The 23,191-nt window shown below is 41.4% G+C and overlaps 1 protein-coding gene across 1 annotated transcript in view; it reads right to left on the bottom strand.

Annotated features, from left to right (window-relative positions):
* The window catches only part of LOC139571421 (polypeptide N-acetylgalactosaminyltransferase 2-like), a 132,948-nt gene that overhangs the window by 62,373 nt on the left and 47,384 nt on the right, over window positions 1–23,191 (bottom strand). Inside the window, exon 2 of the mRNA XM_071394272.1 lies at window positions 7,428–7,518. Within this exon, the coding sequence (XP_071250373.1) occupies window positions 7,428–7,518 (91 nt within the window). The remainder of the gene's footprint in view (window positions 1–7,427; window positions 7,519–23,191) is intronic.

Here is a 23,191-nt window from a genome sequence, read left to right as displayed (position 1 = left end):
AACATAAAGTATCTTGGGAAGTCGACACATTCTAGTTATCAGATTCACATGGAATTGCTGTGCAATTTAAATATGAAACTATTTGTGAAAAGATCAAATGTAATTTTAGCTTCTACATGAGAGAATTGTTTTCATAAGTGAACTATGCTCACTCAGTGGCCCCGCCCAAGTGAACAGGCATTGGTTGTGAACTACGAAACACGCCCTTTCTCACCCCACTACAAAAGCCCATTGACGAAAGTCAACCTCGTGTTCCCGATGACGTGAGGACTGCTGTCAATATGTTTAGGAGGGCGAATTTCAACGTGGAGGTGACGATCGCCACGCTGGAGGGATGATTTCGACTATACCAGCCAGAATATAGCATGAGCTTATAGTAAGGCAACTTGGTATGAACCTTGAACTCATATTCACTAAAGAAGTGATACATCCTAGACGTTGAGTTATCAGAAGCCGCTGTAAACGTGCATCTTCAGAAAGACAGGGTACTACAACGTATCCGTTCTACCACAAGACACATTCTTCAAAGGACAAGGGAGATCTCTGCTGGGCAACCCAGCCTTCCATCTTCGACCAATCTATAGAAACGCAGCTCAGACTAAATATCTTTCTTACATTTTCCTTTTCCGAATGGGCGGTTATTTAGAATGCATAAGATTCTATATTTACGATAGCATAGCTTCATAAGGTCCAATTGAGAATCAAGTCTTTTGTTCCTCAGTCTTCCCGCGCTTTCATTCAAACCCAACTCTTTCTTTGTGTAACCAGCAGTCATATCGGTTTTCTCCACTAGGGACGTTATCTTTTATGACATAATTAGAAATCAATGTATGATCCATCCTGTGTATATGTAATTCTATGTGATTATTTAGGTATTTAGTAAATAAATAATTAAACCAAATTTTGTATTGCCGATTCAACTTGTTAGCCAGGGTTTGTGAAGATAACCAAGAATTTTACGACGTTCAGATGAGACTGAATAAGGTGACGATTAATAAGAGTTTAAGAGTTTATTCAGAAGACAACAGCTCTACAAAGATTCTTCCGTGGTGCCCCAACTTCCTAGTTAATTGCATATACATGATTAGTTTAAATCAGGTAATATTAATTACAGAGAATTGATTTGATAAAATAGCATGTCATATCACTTAATCCATAGTAAAGACATGACAAGGGCAATGAATTCCATTATCTTGGCGTTAATGGATTTCGCCTTTGAGTTGTCTAGCTGAAATTTTCTTACTCTCAAATGACTGCTCGACTTGAACTTGTTTAGTTGTTGGAAGTGTGCGGTAAGTAATTTTCTGCTTTTGTTCTGTGTAGCGCTGTATTTTTTGTGGCGTCATTACATCATCTACCTACATTATATTAGGTATGCACGTCAGCTTTGACATCGGTTTTGCACATTAAACTAGACACGTTAAACTAGACATCGGGCCGATGCTGATGTTGGCCTTTTTAGCTAATATCGTCCGATTCCGATATGCTCACAGATATAAATCAAATTGTATTGGTCACATACACATGGTTATCAGATGTTTATTTTATTTATTTATTTTTATTTTTATTTATCCATTATTTTACCAGGTAAGTTGACTGAGAACACGTTCTCATTTGCAGCAACGACCTGGGGAATAGTTACAGGGGAGAGGGGGATGAATGAGCCAATTGTAAAATGTTAATGCGAGTGTAGGGAAATGTTTGTGCTTCTAGTTCCGACAGTGCAGTAATATCTAACAAGTAATCTAACAATTTCACAACAACTACCTAATACACAACAATCTAAAAAGGTGTGAATGGGAACATGCACATATAAATATATGGATGAGCGATGGCCGAGCGGCAGAGGCAAGGTGAAATAGATGGTATAAAATACAGTATATACATATGAGTAATGTAAGATATGTAAACATTATTAAAATGGCATTATTTAAAGCGGCATTGTTTAAAGTGACCAGTGATCCATTTATTAAAGTGGCCAGTGATTGGGTCTCCATGTAGGCAGCAGCCTCTCTGAATTAGTGATTGCTGTTTAGCAGTCTGATGGCCTTGAAATGGAAGCTGTTTTTCAGTCGCTCTGTTCCAGCTTTGATGCACCTGTACTGACCTCTCCTTCTGGATGATAGCGGTGGGAACATGCAGTGGCTCGGGTGGTTGTTGTCCTTGATCTTTTTGGCCTTCCTGTGACATCGGGTGCTGTCAGTGTCCTGGAGGGCAGGTAGTTTGCCCCCGGTGATGTGCTGTGCAGACCGCACCACCCTCTGGCGAGCCTTGCGGTTGAGGGCAGTGTAGTTGCTGTACCAGGCTGTGAGACAGCCCGGCAGGATGCTCTCGATTGTGCATCTGTAAAAGTTTGTGAGGGTTTTAGATGACAAGCCAAATTTCTTCAACCTCCTGAGGTTGAAGAGGCGCACTGCCTTCACCACACTGTCTGTGTGGGTGGACCACTTCAGTTTATCTGTGATGTGTACCCTGAGGAACCTCAACGTTCCACCTTCAACACGGCTGTCCCTTTGCTGTGGATAAGGGGGGTGCTCCATCTGCTGTTTCCTGAAGTCCCCGATCATGTCCTTTGTTTTGTTGACGTTGAGTGAGAGGTTGTTTTCCTGACAACACACTCTGAGTGCCCTCACCTCCTCCCTGTAGCCTGTCTTGTCGTTGTTGCTAATAAATTATTATATATAAATTATATATATATATATATATATTGTGCATCCCTACTAATAACTCTAAAATTAAGCATATAGGAGTACCCATTTACTTGTTAACCGCTCAACTGTGCACTCCCTCAAATCGTTCGGAGAATTGTTCAATTGTATTCTTCATACTATGAAACAATGCCACGGAATTATAAGCAAATCTTGTCTACTAAATGAACTAGTGTAGTCCACAGCCATTTGTCATAGCCACATCAGGACAAGTCAGAGTATGCTATTCTTTTCTTCTGAAATAGACTACATTTTCTTCATATCATGCTTCTTTAAACCGGTCTAAAATAAATAAAATATTTATTGTGAAGGTGTAGGCTATATTACATGGATTTATTAGACTTTTTAAAATGGCTTGTAGGCTATGTGTTGTAATGACGTGACTATCATTAATGTGATGACTGCTATTTATCGAATACTTACCTATGTTTAATTATTACTTGATTAAATTAATCATGTAACAATTAACTCATTAGGAATTTGGGGCACCACGGGAAAAGTTGTATACCGAGTTACTATCTCCCGACTTAAACTCTAATGATTACGTAAATATCTCTTACATCAATAAGTCAACTATTAATTATTTCCTCATATCAGTCTCATTCTGAACGGTGTTGACTTCGTAAATCTGCACTAACCCTGAATCAGCGATACACAAATTGACTTAATTATTTATTTACTAACTAAATAAATCACACAGAAATACATAACACACAGTATAGGTTATTGATTAACATAATGCAATGAAAACAGTCCCTAGAGGACTAACAAAAACATGACCATTTGGATACACAATGGAAAGGAGAGGGGTATGTAAGGATGAGAGGAAGCGTCAACTTCTCGTACATACATTTGGAAACTACGCTCACCGTAGTGAGAATATTTAGCACCCTAACCACCGCTCATTCGGATTAGAAATGCAACATATATTTATGTGTAGATGTCTTTCTCTGTTTAAACAACTCAATCCGTCTATGGCGAGTAGTTCGATGTCAGTCTCTGGTTGTCCACCAGAGGTCACAATGTCCTTAGTTGTAGGCTTCTTTGTCTTGGAGTGTTCATTAGGATGGATGTATCAGAGGTACCTATGGTGGTGAGAGGGATCTGTTCTTCCCTCTCGTCTTTAGTCGAGTTTCCTAGACTACTTTACAAAGATACACAGCTGCAGAATGTGAATGTTCCAGTCTAGTCTTTATCTCTTCACTTGACGAGAGTTTCAGAGGGTCTTACCATTTTCTGGTCTTGTACTTTTAACAATTTCAACGTGTGGACCACATCCTCACGTTCTCTGGTCTCAATGGTTGATTATTCAGGGTACAGCTAGGACCACTTTACACACTGGCAGCAACCCGGCATGTTTTGGTCTCATGTAAATTTTGTTAGCAAGTCCTTTTAAGCACTTTGGTCTTAGGGGCGTTCCAACACACCGACACAATGTCTGTGCTCACGTGGCCATGGATACCGACTGGGCCCAGGTTTCTCTCATTTAGAAGGCTAAAATCACATTTCTATCTTTAAAAAAATACTGTCATACTTAATTATATATTTTATACAACATTTAGATACAAACCTGAAAACTAGCATGTGTACACCCTCAGAGATACAGTTATACCATCCTTAATGACATCACAAAATACACTTTACAAGATTGTTCTTTAAATCCCCACCGACCATTTCTCACATTCTTTATGTTAGAAATATTGTTTAATTGTCCAATTTTAGATGTTGTAGTTTTGGCGGCAAAGTCTCTGTGTAACAAAGGATTTTCAGCCTTCCATTTGTGGGGGAGAGTTTCTGCAAGGTTTTCAAGTCAAACAGGCCAAACTCTAGCTATCCTCAAACATTTGCCTAGCTGATGGGTCCTTTTGACCCTCACAAAGGAGTGTCATGACAGTGTGGAAGCCACGAGATGCTAAATGGGTTTATGTTTTTTTATTACAAAAACACAAGGGGTAACATTAAAGTATTAGAACATGAAGGATAAAGAATACAGCATCAAGACACTATCAAACATGTATCAGTCTTTCTGCAACAGAGCCATCCTTGTGTGTGAGGGCGCGTGTGCATGATAGTGATATAAAATATATGTCAGTTTACTTTTTCATGAACACAATCTTGTGAAACCCAAACCCTCCAAGATCCCCCCACAGTTCCCCAATAGCTGTCCCTCAACCATTCGAGACCCCTCCCACAGTCCCCCCCCAGAAGAAGAAAAAAGAAATACAATTCATTCCATTCCCCCAAGAATACCCCAATGCACCAACAACCAAGATAATGTAGAGAAACGAGGAAAAGACAGAAGAAAACTGCAAATAACACAAAAAAAATTAAACAAAATAATACATTTAAAACAAAGGACATCAAGGACAACTGAAATCATAACAGCAATGCCAACTGTATATGTTTGAGTGCATGTCTGGCACTATTACATGTATGTGTGTGTTCTTGTATGTGTTTATTTGAATGAGAGTGTGTGTATATGCATGTGTACAAACACCTGCATGGCATCAGCCTCAGGCAAACCGGCATTAGTTGTAAAAACACTGCCACTTAGTGTCATTCAAATGTACTTTTATTATGTTTTATTTTGACATTTTTTTCTCCCTTTATCTTTTGACCATCAATCTCTCTCTCACTCAGCAACTGGGTTTATGTTAATTAACGGTAAATTACCGTGAGACCGACAGTTATTTGCTTGACAATAACCGCCTGACAAAATGTCATTACCGCCACAGCCCTACACCCAGTACATCATGTTTGAATGGACCCACCAGTACATCATCTTAGAATGGACCCACCAGTACATCATGATGGAATGGACCCAGGTATTTGCTTGACAATCCCCGGCTGACGAAATTCTCTGACCGCCACAGCCCCTAGCCAGGCGCACCAGTTTGTGTCAAGAACTGCAACGCTGCTGGGTTTCACACGCTCAACAGTTTCCCATGTGTATCAAGAAGGGTCCACCGGGCCCTCCTGAGTGGCGCAGCGGTCTAAGGCACTGCATTGCAGTGTTGCAGCGTCACTACAGCCTGGGGTTCGATCCCGGCAGTGACCGGGAGTACCATAGGGCAGCGCACAATTGACCCAGCGTCGTCCAGGTTAGGGAAGGGCTTGGCTCATCTCGCTCTAGTGGGTTAAGCGACCGGGTGTTATTAAGAAGCGCGGTTTGGCGGGTCATGTTTCAGAGGACGCATGACTCGAACTTCACCTCTCCCGAGCCCGTTGGGGAGTTGCGGCGATGAGACAAGATCGTAATGTCATGAAGTTTGGATGGTAAAATAACAAAATAATAATAATTAAACAATGGTCCACCACCAAAAGAACATCCAGCCAACTTGACACAACTGTGGGAAGCATTGAAGTCAACATGGACTAGCATCTCTGTGGAACGCTTATCGACACCTTGTAGAGTCCATGCCCCGACGAATTGAGGCTTTTCTGAGGGCAAAAGGAGAGGGGTGCAACTCAATAATAGGAAGGTTTTCCTAATGTTTGCCTCACATACACTGAGTATACCAGTCTGCCCAAAACTGTACCATAGGTGGTCGTCTGTGGGCTTGTTTTTGCATTCGGACAGGGAACCATGTAGCCTTATAAGAACCTTTGTGTGGGGAAGTGTGGAGCTCTCTAGCTGAAACATAGTACTGTGGCTGATGGGCAGCTTGGAGGAGCACAAAGTCCTACAGATAGAGGGGAAGGCCCCTCACTGCTGCCTTGGCACATTTGGACCCACATTTTGGATGGATCTTCAGCTCCATATGTCAAGGAGTTGCTAGCAGATCTTATACCGTATTGTACAGTAGTAATATGGGAATGTACATTTAGGAATGGATGGTGTAGGATATAGATAAATTCAGCTCTGATGTCATACTTACTTAGTCAAAAAAGGAGTAACTGTATATTAGGCCATCTGGAAATCTGCTTAATTAAAAACTGCAACCCTTCTGTGAATTCTTTGTTTAGGTCCAACTTGAGTGTTAAGCGGAGTGACCTAAATAGTGTGAGGCATTGAAACAAGATATCTGAATAGTGATGATTCCCTGGAACTACTGTACACCCCAGAGTATTCTTTCTACATATTGCTAAGGATACAAAAGCAGAAAGATGTATCCCTGCCCTACCTTTACAGAAAACACACAATGTTTCTGACATAAATTAAATGGAACAGCTCTCTAAGGACTACCTTGCCAAGGAGAGAATATGTAACAGTTCTGATGGTAAAACTACTGTAATTTATATCCCTCCATACACAGCATGCTGCTTTTTTAAATGCAGGAGAAGCCTATGTAACGTCAGCATATGCTTACACCCGTAGCTTAATGCATAAAGCAGCTCTGCTAAATTGGATCCCGGTTCAGTTGAACGGGCTCGCAAATTGGTACGATAGAGATTTGGGTGATTGGCCCATTGATGAAGATCAGACACTCTGAAAAACACCCAGATGAATTCAGATTATTTTCATAACATTCCTATACACACACCTTGTATAATTAGCCCTGACCTTGTAAACAGTAAAGGTAGTTTACTAGTTTTAAACAGAACCACAGCTGGAACCCTCCACTATTGCACAGTCGGTTGAACAACATGTCAACCTGGAGTCCTGTGTTGACTAATCTTCTCATCATGTCTGTAAATGGGGGGAGGGTGTGTGTGAGGGGGGGGGCTAATCAGAATGGACGGCGCTGTGGGACGACTGGCTGGGTATCTGGCTCTTACCTGAGGGGAGTGTCTCCAGGCTGTGGGTTTGGTCATCTGCGTTGCGGTGGACCTGGGCCTGATTTGATGACTCAATAGCGTTCCAGTCATCCTGCCAAAGAAACAAAGACATATGAATATAGAAACACGTAGACAAGGTCACAATCTACATTCAGTGGAAAATGTTTGTCCCTCAGAAAAGGATAATCTAATGATAGTAAACCCCCATGTTCATAAATGTCAGACACCGAGAATGTCAAGCACATTTCCCAGACTAATTTTGAAAGCAAATGGTTAGAAAACGTGTAAAATATTGTAGTCTTCCTAAGTTCTCTGTTGGTTCTATTGATTTATTTCTTCAAGATTGGCTGTGGAATTAGAAGCGCATGATTTGCATCATCATGTTACTGTGGCAACAAGGTGCCCCTGACTGTTATTGCTCTGCTTCGAGCAGCTTTCAAAATGTCAGTGAGTTTGTCAAAAGCACTTTGATGAAGAAAAAGGGTCCGTGGTCCTATGGCAGTAGACCATTATTCCATTCAAGAACTTAGAACGTAGGCTACTTATCAAAACCAGATGGACAGAGGAAGGGCAGAGGGCATGTTTTATTTTATCTTAGGGCTCACAGCCATTCAAATAACTTTACAATTTGTATGTCGAGTCATGCAGACCGCATTAGATCTTCTCAAGAGGGAGACCAAGAGTATTTCTGCATGTTGGATCAGACACCCTGACAGCCTGTAAATTACACCCAATATAAAAAGAAAAACAATGTTTTATACTATATAATGGACAAAACACATGTCGTTGTCTCCCCGTTGATCACCATCAGGACAACATTTTAGAAACGTTCTAGACTTAAGTTAAGAAAACAGAATTATACAATAACTCTGGTGCAGGTGCGCTTTCCAATCATCGCCAGGTGCATGATTGATCCGCAACAATACGTTTTGTGAGGCCCACAGACGATGGAGGATTTGTCGATTGCCTATTCTCATATGGTTGCTGTTCTGATGTCACGGCAACATCAAAAGCAGAAGGACAGTCTGTGACTAAACAGCCAGATGGATTTCCATCAGTGTTAGAACACACAGGAGCTGTGTGCCAAAACAAAGCCAGTGAAGAGTACAGATGTAGGATCTTCATTTGCTACAGCAGGAAAAAAAAATATTGCAGCAACAGGAAATGTGAATTATTATGAATTCTAATTCATGGACATTTTTGTAAGAGTAGATACATTTTTCGTAAGGGAAAATCAAGTCAAATTTGGCCTCAATCTCGCCTGCCTCTATAACCAACTGTTGGGAAATATGGCCGCGCTGACAATGACAGCATGGGTCAAGCCAAACGGTGAAACACTGCAGCACTGCAAGCCTGTAACACACCGCAGGCCAGACCGGCAATAACTCAAACAGGAAGTCCTCTTGCCAAGGTTAGCAGTAAATAAACCAACAGGCGGGATGGTATGGATAGAGCGCAAGCTACTGAAGTCCAGAAGCCCTCGCTCTGCTGAACACGACCAGCATCTGCTCTGGCCTGCTCTTTCAGGCCAAAATCAACTGGTGGCTGTGGCAACCAATAGCATTCAGACGCTCAGCATTTTATCATAAACTTATCAAATCAATGATCAAACCTTATAAAAAAAAATCTATATCTTTAGGACAGAGGAGCATGAATAAGTACATCATGTCCTGAGAACGATTAAGAAAAATGTGACGCATGTCTTCTAGAGCAAAATGATGTGTTCTGACGTTATTTCTTAAGGTGGAGGGGAGGTATGGTGGTGGTAGTGAGCTGCAGCTGACACGGATGTAGATCGCTATAATCATTCTAATGAATTATGTGCATATTCCACTTCATTAAGTCTGCTCTGCAAAATTACAATACCAACCCCGTTTACAATAACAGGTAATTCCAGAAAGATTTTTTTTTTTTTTAAGTAAAATTAGTCAACATTGCTCGGTTTGTTTGTGTGTGAAATTGACAGTCATCTCGCTGACAAACAGCCTACGTTAACGTGATTTCCAGAGTGATTCTCATGAAGTCACAGTTGTTCATCGTTTCTCACACTTGGCAGAACATGGGAACAATTATTGTGCTGCCATTAACATTGCAGGCAGCTCTATGGGAGGAATTCACACGACTCTCCTCCTAACACTCATCACAGAGTTAGCCTCTGGCTAATGAACAACTCATTACCAAGCCACCGGTTGGGTCTCTTGGTGGGAGACCTGAGAAAGCACTCGTTTTAAGATGAGTGATAGAAGTGTTACTGTAGCATCCTAATGCTATTCAAACCTTTAATAAAGTCAACTATACATCCTCTTAGCCAGACCAAAAGCTTCTTGACTTTTAGGTTGGAGGCGAGGTTTCTTATAGTGATCGGGGGATAAAAGTTATATACAGTTACATATCGCAATATTATTTTGGATGATATACTTTGACTCCAAGTATCAATTTTTTTCTCTCTTCTAGGTAGTTAACTAGCGCTAGTCGGCTGTACCAAAACGCGGGTCATTTTCATGCTATAGCTCGTTCGCCATCTTCATTTTAAATAGTGAGCCAACATGTTTTCAGCACTTTTATTTCCATGACTGATCAAAACTAGTTCTCATGCTCTCTCGTCTCTCTGCAGCAGAGATATAGTGAGCAATATTTTTTAGAACATCAAACCGTAATACGTTGCAGTATTGAATCTCAATACATACATATCGTATCGGCACCTAAGTATGGTGCTAGTATAGCACGGCATGGCGCTAGTATAGCATGGCGCTAGTATAGCATGGCATGGCGCTAGTATAGCATGGCATAGCGATGGCATCGTATGGTGAGTTTCCTGGCAATTCCCAGGCCTAGTTTGTTACCACACAAAGTTAACGTACAACTTGGGTGCATACTACGCCGTCATGCGCCACCGTCATACCACACCATCATGACCCACTAAACGTAGCTTTTAGCTCTGCTATTACATATGCCACTGTAGTGCGTATGCCCTGCTATGAACAGCAATGCTACCATCCATCATCAACCATACATCATCTGTCTGGTACAGTGGTAGACTACTACAAATATTAAGTTCTGCTTTTCTGATGTATCAAATACTTATGTCATGCAATAAAATGCTAATGAATTACTTAAAAATCATACAATGTGATTTTCTGGATTTTTGTTTTGTTGTTTTTGACCTCTACATGCTTTGTAAGTAGGAAAACCTGCAAAATCGGCAGTGTATCAAATACTTGTTCTCCCCACTGTATATAGAATGGTGTCGTCTGCGTAGAGGTGGATCAGGGAATCACCCGCAGCAAGAGCGACATCATTGATATATCCAGAGAAAAGAGTCGGCCTGATAATTGAACCCTGTGGCACCCCCATAGAGACTGCCAGAGGTCCGGACAACAGGCCCTCCGATTTGACACACTGAACTCTATCAGAGAAGTAGTTGGTGAACCAGGCAAGGCAGTCATTTGAGAAACCAAGGCTATTGAGTCTGCCGATAAGAATACAGTGATTGACAGAGTTGAAAGCCTTGGCCAGGTTGATGAAGACGGCTGCACAGTACTGTTTTTTTTATTGATGGCGGTTATGATATCGTTTAGTACCTTGAGCGTGGCTGAGGTTCACCCGTGACCAGCTCGGAAACCAGATTGCACAGCGGAGAAGGTACGGTGGGATTCGAAATGGTCAGTGATCTGTTTATTAACTTGGCTTTTCGAAAACTTTAGAGCAGCAGGGCAGGACGGATATAGGTCTATAACACTTTGGGTCTACAGTGTCACCCCCTTTGAAGAGGCCCCTTTGACCGCGGCAGCTTTCCAATCTTTAGGGATCTCGGACAGTACGAAAGAGAGGTTGAACAGATTGGTAATAGGGGTTGCAACAATGGCGGTGGATAGTTTTAGAAAGAGGGTCCAGATTGTCTAGCCCAGCTGATTTGTACAGGTCCAGGCTTTACAGCTCTTTCAGAACATCTGCTATCTGGATTTGGGTGAAGGAGAAGCTGGGGAGGCTCGGGCAAGTAGCTGCAGGGGGGGTGGAGCTGTTGGCCGGGGTAGCCAGGAGGAAAGCATGGCCAGCCGTAGAGAAATATTTTTTTAAATCGAAAATCATGGATTTATCGGTGGTGACAGTGTTACCTAGCCTCAGAGCAGTGGGTAGCTGGGAGGAGGTGCTCTTGTTATCAATGAACTTTAGTGTCCCAAAACTTTTTGGGTAGTTAGAGCTACAGGATGCAAATTCCTGTTTGAAAAAGCTAGCCTTTGCTTTCCTGACTGACTGCGTGTATTGGTTCCTGACTTCCCTGAACAGTTGCATATCACAGGGACTATTCGATGCTATTGCAGTCCTCCACAGGATTTTTTTGTGCTGGTCAAGGGCAGTCAGCTCTGGAGAGAACCAAGGGCTATATCTGTTCTTAGTTCAACATTTTTTGAACGGGGCATGCTTATTTAAGATGGTGAGGAAATTACTTTTAAAGAACGACCAGGCATCCTTGACTGACGGGATGAGGTCAATATCCTTCCAGGATACCCGGGCCAGGTCGATTAGAAAGGCCTGATCGCAGAAGTGTTTTAGGGAGCGTTTGACAGTGATGAGGGGTGGTCGTTTGACCGCGGACCCATAGCGGATGCAGGCAATGAGGCAGTGATCGCTGAGATCCTGATTGAAAACAGCAGAGGTGTATTTTCCTAGCCACCGTGCTTCTACACCTGCATTGCTTGCTGTTTGGGGTTTTGGGCTGTGTTTCTGTACAGCACTTTGAGATATCAACTGATGTAAGAAGGGCTTTATAAATACATTTGATTGATTGATGACAGTCAAATTCCACATGACCATTTAGTTAGGCTTCCTCAAGCTCTGATGCCGCTAATGCTCACAGCATTTTTAATGTACATATTCTTATTCATTCCTTTACACTTGTGTGTATAAGGTAGTTGTTGTGAAATTGTTAGGTTAGATTACTTGTTATATATTACTGCATGGTCGGAACTAGAGGCACAAGCATTTAGCTACACTCGCATTAACATCTGCTAACCATGTGTATGTGACAAATAAAATTTGATTTAGCCTACCAAAAACTTGCTAACCGCCTGGTACTCAGCGCGCTATCGTCCCTCGGATCCCTCGGACGTCAATGCAAAAGTATTAGAAAATAAATCAAATACTTCATGAGAGCCCATGAGCACATGTTGCGCAACATTTCAATAGGCTAGGCCTACTCTATTTATTTATCAACGTTCCTAATATAAAGCAAATATTAAAACACATTGCTTCGCTTTACAACAGAAGTATAGCCTACCTCACTGGCATGGAAAGGAACCACGGGAAAAGCACCCTCCATTCGCCATTTAAGTGCATAGATGAGACAGGTGCATGACATGGTCCATTTTAAATCTCAACAAATTTCAGATATATTATTTTGTATAGTGTACGTAAAGACAACATTAAATCAAGAATTGTCTGATGGGTGACAGTATTAGCCTATCACTTGTGAATGATGTATTATCACTTGTAAATGATGGCCAGCTTGTGCATTAAGGCAAGAAGCAGCACATGCCTTTTTTTTGCGACTTGATCAAATCAGAGTCCCACACCTCATGTAGCCTAGCCCACAGGCCTACAGTGGCTTGCGAAAGTATTCACCCCCCTTGGCATTTTTCCTATTTTGTTGCCTTACAACCTGGACTTAAAATTTATATTTTTGGGGGGGGTTGTATCATTTGATTTACACAACATGCCTGCCACTTTGAAGATGCAAAATATATATTTTATTATGAAACAAACAAGAAAGACAAACTTGAGCATGCATAACTACTCACCCCCCCCAAAGTCAATACTTAGTAGACCCACCTTTTGCAGCAATTACAGCTGCAAGTCTCTTGGGGTATGTCTCTATAAGCTTGGCACAGCTAGCCACTGGGATTTTTGCCCATTCTTCAAGGCAAAACTGCTCCAGCTCCTTCAAGTTGGATAAAGATTGCTGTACACCAGCAGAACCTAAGTCATACCACAGATTCTCAATTGGATTGAGGTCTGGGCTTTGACTAGGCCATTCCAAGACATGTAAATGTTTCCCCTTAAACCACTCGAGTGTCGCTTTAGCAGTATGCTTAGGGTCATTGTCCTGCTGGAAGGTGAACCTCCGTCCCAGTCTCAAATCTCTGGAAGACTGAAACAGGTTTCCCTGTATTTAGCGCCATCCATCATTGTTTAAATTTTGACCAGTTTTCCAGTCCCTGCCGATGAAAAACATCCCCACAGCATGATGCTGCCACCACCATGCTTCACTGTGGGGATGGCGTTCTCGGGGTGATGAGAGGTGTTGGGTTTGCGCCAGACAAAGCGTTTTCCTTGATGGCCAAAAAGCTCAATTTCAGTCTCACCTGACCAGAGCACCTTCTTCTGTATGTTTGTGGAGTCTTCCACATGCCTGCATGTTTGCTTATTTTTTTCTTTGAGCAATGGCTTTTTCTGGCCACTCTTCCGTAAAGCCCAGCTCTGTGGAGTGTACGGCTTAAAGTGGTCCTATGGACAGATACTCCAGTCTCCGCTGTGGAGCTTTGCAGCTTCTTCAGGGTTCTTTGGTCTCTTTGTTGCCTCTCTGATTAATGCCCTCCTTGGCCTGGTCCGCGAGTTTTGCTGGGCGGCCATCTCTTGGCAGGTTTGTTGTGGTGCCATATTCTTATAATTTTTTAATAATGGATTTAATGGTGCTCCGTGGGATGTTCAAAGTTTCAGGTATTTTTTTTATAACCCAACCCTGACCTGTACTTCTCCACAACTTTGTCCCTGACCTGTTTGGAGAGCTCCCTGGTCTTCATGGTGCCCCTTGCTTAGTGGTGTTGCATACCCTGGGGCCTTTCAGAACAAGTGTATATATACACTGAGATCCGGTGACAGATCATGTGACACAAATGAAGTCCACCTGTGTGCAAACGAACTAATTCTGTGACTTATGAAGGTAATTTGTTGCACCAGATCTTTAGGCGATTCATAGCAAAGGGGGTGAATACATATGCATGCACCACTTTTCCGTTTTTAATTTATTTAAAAAAAAAATTAAGTAATTTTTTTCATTTCACTTCACCAATTTGGACTATTTTGTGTATGTCCATTATATGAAATCTAAATAAAATTCAATTTAAATTACAGGTTGTAATACCTCAAAATAGTAAAAACACCAAGGGGGATGAATATTTTTGCAAGGCACTGTATATGTTTTGATAAAGTTTGTATCACAACTAATGAGGCCAAATAACTTCTTGAAATTAAGCACATTAAATCAGCTTTACAACCGGTGTAGAGCGCGTTAGTTTCAAGTTTGGGGAAGATTATTTTCACCATAAAAATGCACCTTTATAATAAAGCATTACAAACATAAATTGCATTTGCGGTCACTTCTTAGTTTTCCCGGCAAATTTATTGAAATTTGGAACAATTGCGCTTATAGCCTACTGCCGTGTGCGCATTGCTGCACTTATGTAAGAAATACCCTAATAGTTCATCAAAATTTTAAGCTAAATGTTCTGATCTGTTGCATCAACCTTATTGCTTTTAAAAAGGATATTTGATGCAAGTGGTTGTATTAATTTGGGATCTAAATCACATCCCACAACTGTCTCAGACTATGTTTGGAATGTTTATTTATTGCACAGAAGGACAGGTTGACCAAGAGAATAGGTTAACTTTTGTACTATGGGGGATAGTAGATTGACATAGGCTAGCGCTTTTGCTGTTCATTAGGCCTACTCATCTTGTTGGCTGACAAAAAGTAAATGTGGACAGTTCTTAAAACAACTTCAATATGCTCCTTGTAATTCATGAAGTTGCGTCCCTGATGTGTCCGTCTTCACTTGTAGCGTACTTCTTAGCTGAGATGCCTGTGAGAAGTATCTGATCACGTGACGGGCATTGGCAATTAAGAATATTGATATCTGAGAGAGCCATATGAGTGAGAGGTGCTTCAGAGCACGGTAGCTGGCAGAAGGGAATTACAACTCAATTTTTCACAATTCCTGACATTTAATACTTGTAAAAATTCCCTGTTGTAGGTCTGTTAGGATCACCACTTTATTTTAAGAATGTGAAATGTCAGAATAATAGTAGAGAGAATGATTTATTTCAGCTTTTATTTCTCTCACATTCCCAGTGGGTCCGAAGTTTACATACACTCAATTTGTATTTTGTAGCATTGCCTTTAACTTCTCTGCGCTACGGATCCCTTTAGCGGGATCATTTTCCTAAACAACCGCTGAATTGCAGGGCGCAAAATATTACTATAAATATTTATAATCATGCAATCACAAGTGAAATGTACCAAAACGCAGCTTAGCTTGTTGTTAATCCACCTATCGTGTCAGATTTTTAAAATATGCTTTGCAGCGAAAGCAATCCAAGCTTTTGTGAGTGTAGCTTTCAATGCTACAACAGCTAGCCCCAAATTAGCATGGTCACGAAAGTCAGAAAAGCAATAAAATTAATTGCTTACCTTTGATAATCTTCGGATGTTTGCACTCACGAGACTCCCAGTTACACAACAAATGTTATTTTTGTTCGATAAATATTACTTTTATAACAAAAAAACGCCATTTGGGTTGCGCGTTATGTTCAGAAAACCAAAGCCTCGTTCCGTTCGACGAAAATTCCAAAAGGTATCTGTTATGTTTGTAGAAACATTTCAAATGTTTTTTTATAATCAATCCTCAGGTTGTTTTTAACAAACAATCGATAATATTTCAACCGGATTGTAACCTATTCAATAAAAGAGAAAGAAAATGGAGAGCTACCCCTCTCGCGCGCAGGAACTAATCAGAGGACACCTGACTAGTTTTGAAAAATCTTGCTAATTTTTCAAAATAAAAGCCTGAAACTATGTCTAAAGCCTGGTCACAGCCTGAGGAAGCCATTGGAAAAGGAATCTGGTTGATACCCCTTTAAAAATGGAAGAAAGACGGGCCAGGAAACACAGATTAATTTTTTTATTTAAAAGAAAAATCACTTCCGGGTTAGATTTCCTCAGGTTTGCGCCTGCAGAATCAGTTTTGTTATACTCACAAACAATATTTTGACAGTTTTGGAAACTTTGGAGTGTTTTATATCCTAATCTGTAAATTATATGCATATTCTACGATCTGGACCTGAGAAATAGTCCGTTTACCTTGGGAACGTTATTTTAAAAAATTTAAAAAATCTGACCCCTAGCGTCAAGAGGTTAATAACCTCTTGAAGCTAGGGGGCAGAATTTTTGTTTGGAAAAATAATGTTCCCATTGTAAGCTGCCTATTTCCCAGGTCCAGATGCTAGAATATGCATATAATTGACGGAGTAGGATAGAAAACACTCCAAAGTTTCCAAAACTGTCAAAATATTGTCTGTGAGTATAACAGAACTGATTTTGCAGGCTAAAACCTGAGGAAATCCAACCCGGAAGTGACCTCTATTTTGAAAAATCACTGTTCCATTGCCTGCCTTTCGTCCATTTAAAAGGAATATCAACCAGATTCCCTTTCCTGCGACTTCCTCAGGGTGTTAACAGTCTTTAGACATAGTTTCAAGCTTTTATTTTGAAAAATGAGCGAGATTAATCAAAAAGCGTCAGTGGATACACGGGTGTGCCTCCATTAGTTGTTGCGCACGACACTCATTGCTCGACATTTTCTTTCTCTCCAGTATTGAATAGTTTACAGTCCGGTTGAAATATTATCGATTATGTTAAAAACAACCTGAGGATTGATTATTAAAAACGTTTGACATGTTTTTACGACCTTTACAGATACTATATGGAATTTGTCAAGCCTTGATGACTTGCCTAAGGCTGTGGAATACTGAACATAACGCGCCAAACAAATGGAGGTATTTTGATATAAAAATAATATTTATCGAACAAAAGGAACATTTATTGTGTAACTGGGAGTCTCGTGAGTGCAAACATCCGAAGAGCATCAAAGGTAAGCGATTCATTTTATTGCTTTTCTGGCTTTCGTGACCAATCGACATGGCTGCTAGGTGTTCTTACTGTTTTGTCTAGTGATCGATAAACTCACAAACGCTTGGATTGCTTTCGCTGTAAAGCATATTTTCAAAATCTGACACGATAGGTGGATTAACAACAAGCTAAACTGTGTTTTGGTATATTTCACTTGTGAATTCATGAAAATAAATATTTTTAGTATTTTTATTTTATTTGGCGCTCTGCAATTCAGCGGTTGTTAACGAAAATGATCCAGCTAAAGGGATCCGTGTGTCAAGAAGTTAAAGGCACAGTCAACTTAGTGTATGTAAACTTCTGACCCACTGGAATTGAAATAATCTGTCTGTAAACAATTGTTAGAAAAATGACTTGTGTCATGCATGAAGTAAATGTCCTAACCGACTTGCCAAAACTATATTTTTTTAACAAGAAATTTGTGGAGTGGTTGAAAAACAAGTTTTAATGACTCCAACCTAAGTGTATGTAAACTTCCGACTTCAACTGTATAATTATTATATTCAGCCCAAGGGCACAAACGGCCACTTTGGTGAAAAAGGCATGGATTTTTTAGGGGACATTACAGCCATATATATTTCCCGGCGGGTATGGCCTGGTGAGAATATTATCAAGTGCTTGTCAAATTGTGAATGAGAGACTGATGAAGTGTGTGCAGCCTGCACAAGAAACAAATCAGAGCTCATGCCTTTCATGCAACTTTTTTCAAATCAGTCACATCATGCAGCCTTAGAATGTATTAAAAATAAAAAAACATACGGTCCAACATTTGGATCACAAATAAAGTTGTATAAATAACTCTAAATTAAGCATATGGGAAGACGTAGATGTTTCTTTGTTAACCACTCAACACAGAATAGCCGCATGAGCGCACTTCCTTGGAAAACATTGAGAAAAAATCCTTTCTATTTTATTCATGATCAATTGTATTTTTCATATTATAAAATACAAAATAATGCCACTGAATTCTAAGCAAATCTTGTCTGCTAAATGAACCAGTGTAGCCCACAGCCATATCAGTGCCTAACAAGGACAACTCAGAGTATGCTATTCTGTTCTTCTGAAACAGACTACATTTTCTTCATACGTTTCTTTTGACCCGTCTAAAATACATAATGGATGTATTGTTATGGTGTAGGTTATATTAAAATGATTTAGACATTTTCCAAAAGGTCTGCACCATTGGCTTGTAGGCTATGCATGGAAGCCAGGAGATGCTAAACGTGTTTACTGTATGTTAATTAACGGTCAATTACTGTGCGACCGGCAGTTATTCGCTTGACAATCACGGCTGACAAAATGTCATGACCGCCACAGCCCTAGGTGTGGTTAGTGTGTTAGTGCCCTACCGATGGACAACTGAAAAGGTCTTTCATTTACCAAATGACAGCAATGGAGTGATTTACAAAGGTCATTTCCAGATGCTGACAAGCTACAAGATGGTGATGGAGCAAACTACTGAAAGAGAGAGGTCAACCATTTATGCTTATTCAAACTTCAACAGCCATGCATAGTGACCCAACAGCATTAGAGTAACAGCCTACCTCAGATAAGCTTTACATTTCTCATTTAGCTAAACCGTTTACTGTGTACTTTCCATGAGCCATGCAGTCAGCCTTGGCCTTGAGACAGTCAATGACGACATGAACATGACAAACCACAACACCTAGACCTAACCACCACAGCTAACAACGGATGCAAAACAAGAAAACCTGCTTCACCTGAATCAGGTTGAACGTAATGAAAGTTACAGATAGAAATACCATGAATAGAGCTGACACGATGTCATGTTCTGTTCTAACAATATATTTCTCTCTCAATGTTCATGAATGTGGCCTTGTGAATGTGGCCATAGACTTGAACCTTTCTGCTTGGCCCAGAACGATAAATATAGTTTAGCTAATCAAACTCTGTGTAACAAAAACATCCAGCTTTATTTAATCCTCATTAAGGACTCCTCTGGCATGGGCATGTGAAAGGGTCAGCATAAGCTTCACTTAATCAAGGAATCAATTAGAAAAAGAAAATGATGAAAGGCTGTCCTTCTGCCAAAACCAACCTGCTGCCACCGATGGCTAAATTATTCGGTGCAATTAATCATGGCTAAAATGTTGACATTTGGCAGACAGAGAACATCTTTCACTCCTCTCCTGTTCTCTTTTTTTAGTTTTTGCTAAGTCAGTCTGACGAGTCTTCGGTTCTGGGCCTTATTTCAAACAGATGGTTGAGTAATATGCAGCACACGCTGGGCACGCTCAGGAAAAATAAAATGGGTCTGTTTCTTCCACATGGTTAGCCACCAAGAGATCTCCCTCCACGTGGTTAGCCACCAAGAGATCTCCCTCCACGTGGTTAGCCACCAAGAGATCTCCCTCCACGTGGTTAGCCACCAAGAGATCTCCCTCCACGTGGTTAGCCACCAAGAGATCTCCCTCCACGTGGTTAGCCACCAAGAGATCTCCCTCCACGTGGTTAGCCACCAAGAGATCTCCCTCCACGTGGTTAGCCACCAAGAGATCTCCCTCCACGTGGTTAGCCACCAAGAGATCTCCCTCCACGTGGTTAGCCACCAAGAGATCTCCCTCCACGTGGTTAGCCACCAAGAGATCTCCCTCCACGTGGTTAGCCACCAAGAGATCTCCCTCCACGTGGTTAGCCACCAAGAGATCTCCCTCCACATGGTTAGCCACCAAGAGATCTCCCTCCACATGGTTAGCCACCAAGAGATCTCCCTCCATATGGTTAGCCACCAAGAGATCTCCCTCCATATGGTTAGCCACCAAGAGATCTCCCTCCATATGGTTAGCCACCAAGAGATCTCCCTCCATATGGTTAGCCACCAAGAGATCTCCCTCCATATGGTTAGCCACCAAGAGATCTCCCTCGCTGATTGCTCAGCAAGCCTTCGACTCATCCCCAACAGTTTGAAGATTATTAGCCAAATCACTTGCAGCAGGAAGCCTTCGGTTGATTATGACCACATATCACATTCTTATGGCCACCACAAATGACCATTGGCTCATTCATACCCACAAGCCTCAGTGATCGTCATCTGGAAACTTGGCAGTCCAATGGGGAATGGTGGTCTATAATTGGACGGCTTTCTTGGAGCAACATGAGGGAGTGATACCACTAATGTTATCACAGCTCCACACACAATAGCATATAGATAATTGAACTGTCAATGGTTCTGCCAAACATCCCTATTAGCCTTCTGTAAGACACCATGCTGGATGAAGCCACAATTTCTAGCTTTTTGACGAACCGACCAAATCAAAGTCTATTTGTCACGTGCGCCGAATACAACAGGTGTAGACCTTACAGTGAAATGCTTACTTACAGACTCTAACCAATAGTGCAAAAAAGGTATTAGGTGAACAATAGGTAAGTAAAGAAATAAAACAACAGTAAAAAGACAGACTATATTCAGTAGCGAGGCTATAAAAGTAGTGAGGCTACATACAGACACCGGTTAGTCAGGCTGATTGAGGTAGTATGTACATGTAGATATGGTTAAAGTGACTATGCATATATGATGAACAGAGAGTAGCAGCAGCCTAAACAAAAAAAAAGAGGGTTTGGGGGGAGGGGGGCACACAATGCAAGTAGTCCGGGTAGCCATTTGATTACCTGTTCAGGAGTCTTATGGCTTGGGGGTAAAAACTGTTGAGAAGCCTTTTTGTCCTAGACTTGGCACTCCGGTACCGCTTGCCATGCGGTAGTAGAGAGAACAGTCTATGACTGGGGTGGCTGGGGTTTTTGAAAATGTTTTGGGCCTTCCTCTGACACCACCTATTGTAGAGGTCCTGGACGGCAGGCAGCTTAGCCCCAGTGATGTACTGGGCCGTATGCACTACCCTCTGTAGTGCCTTGCGGTCGGAGGCCGAGCAATTGCCATACCAGGCAGTGATGCAACCAGTCAGGATGGTTAATCAACATAAAAGTATGTTTTAGATCCGTCATTCTCATTGAAAGCAAGTCTAAGATGCGTTAGATACGTTCTATATGCGCTATTTCTATGCTTCTTGTTCTTAGGTTTTGTTTTTACATCTTTTACTTTTGTACACCAGCTTCAACACAGCTGAAAATTCAATAATGTTGGTTTTGGAAAATACATTTCACAGGTTTAAAATGGCACAATGATTCTCTACACTATGACTATATGGACGTAAAGCCGTGTCCCGGACATTTTACATTTACATTTTTTTATTTAGCAGACACTCTTATCTAGAGCAACTCACAGGAGCAATTAGGGATAAGTGCTTTGCTCAAGGGAGCATCGACAGATCGGATCAGGGATTCAAACCAGCGACCAGCCGGTTACTGGCCCAATGATCTTAACCGCTAGTCTACCCGAGGCCCGGACCTACTGTTTTAATCTCTCCCCCCTCCCTCACCTGCTGTCTTGACCTTTGAATGCTCGGCTATGAACAGCCAACTGACATTTACTCCTGAGGTGCTGACCTGTTGCACCCTCTACAACCATTGTGGTTATTATTTGACACTGATGGTCAGCTATGAACATTTGAACATCTTGAAAAACAATCTGGCCTTAATGGCCATTTACTCTTATAATTTCCCCCCGGCCACCCCTCAGAGCCTGGTTTCTTCCTAGGTTCCTGCCTTTCTAGGGAGTTTTTCCTAGCCACTGTGCTTCTACATCTGTACTGCTTGCTGTTTGGGGTTTTAGGCTGGGTTTCTGTATACATCTGCTGATGTAAAAAGGGCTTTATAAATACATGTGATTGATTGATAGATACTTGCTTGTTTTGTCACAAACTGAAATTAGAAGTATTATAATTTTAGCAACCAGAAAATGGCTGAACGATTTCTGCATAGTGCATCTTTAAACACTAGTGCGCACAGTGATCTTCTTTCCTTTCAACCATCACATGGTAGGACACTGGGCTGTATTCAAATTTGATTATAAAAGCACTTTATAGCAGGACTTTCACCCAATGAATCATTCAATTCCGTCTGGTAATGGTCTCCGGGAACACATACTTTATCTTTTCATTGTAAAATGTGGGCAGCACACAAAGGTTTGTTTTTAAGCTGGTGACACAATCCATCAAACCAATATGCATAACCACAGCATTTTGAAGTCATCTTGGGCCCACATGTCACAACATTACACAACGGTGGGCCTATTTAAAATTGTCATCTGTTGGCTGTCTTTCCAAGTGATGGTTGTCTTCTCCATCAGCTTTCTGTCCGGGGCCCTGGTTCTGAGAAAGTAGAGGGCTTAATAAATACCACCAGTCCCACACATTGAACACTGAGCCACTGAAGAGCCCAGGCATGGCTGCCTTACTCCTGCCCAGAGACAGAACCTCTAATCAGGTCCAGAACAACTGCATTACTGTAATGGCTACAGTCAGTAGATCAGGCCAAGGCATCCTCTGTCTCCTCCCCATGGTGACATGCCGCCTCAATGCTCTCATTTTCCAACTCGCTCTGGCTGAAAGCCACTTAAGCCCTGTGTTGAGCCACCAGAGTCCTGCCTGACCTGGGAATGTTAGCAGGGATGACACCGGCAGCGGCTGTGACCCGAAGATACAATACTAATTCAAATGGAATGCTCGCGCCTGTCAAGTGAGATTTGTACCCTCGATGGATGCAAATAGGATGCACATTTTTGCTATTCTAATTACGAGAATAACAAACAGACTAATTTCCATATTGTGAAGATTCACTTGATCAAGTTTGCAAATGCAACACCATGATAACAGTAGATGTTTTGTTCATACTTTTGTCAAATATTTACATATTTTGTAACGAAACAAATCTGAAGCCGTTA

Source organism: Salvelinus alpinus, chromosome 3 (assembly GCF_045679555.1).
Source record: "Salvelinus alpinus chromosome 3, SLU_Salpinus.1, whole genome shotgun sequence".
Classification (NCBI taxonomy): Eukaryota; Metazoa; Chordata; class Actinopteri; order Salmoniformes; family Salmonidae; genus Salvelinus; species Salvelinus alpinus.
Note: the sequence above shows the minus strand (reverse complement) of the source record. Positions and strands in the feature narration are given on the sequence as shown.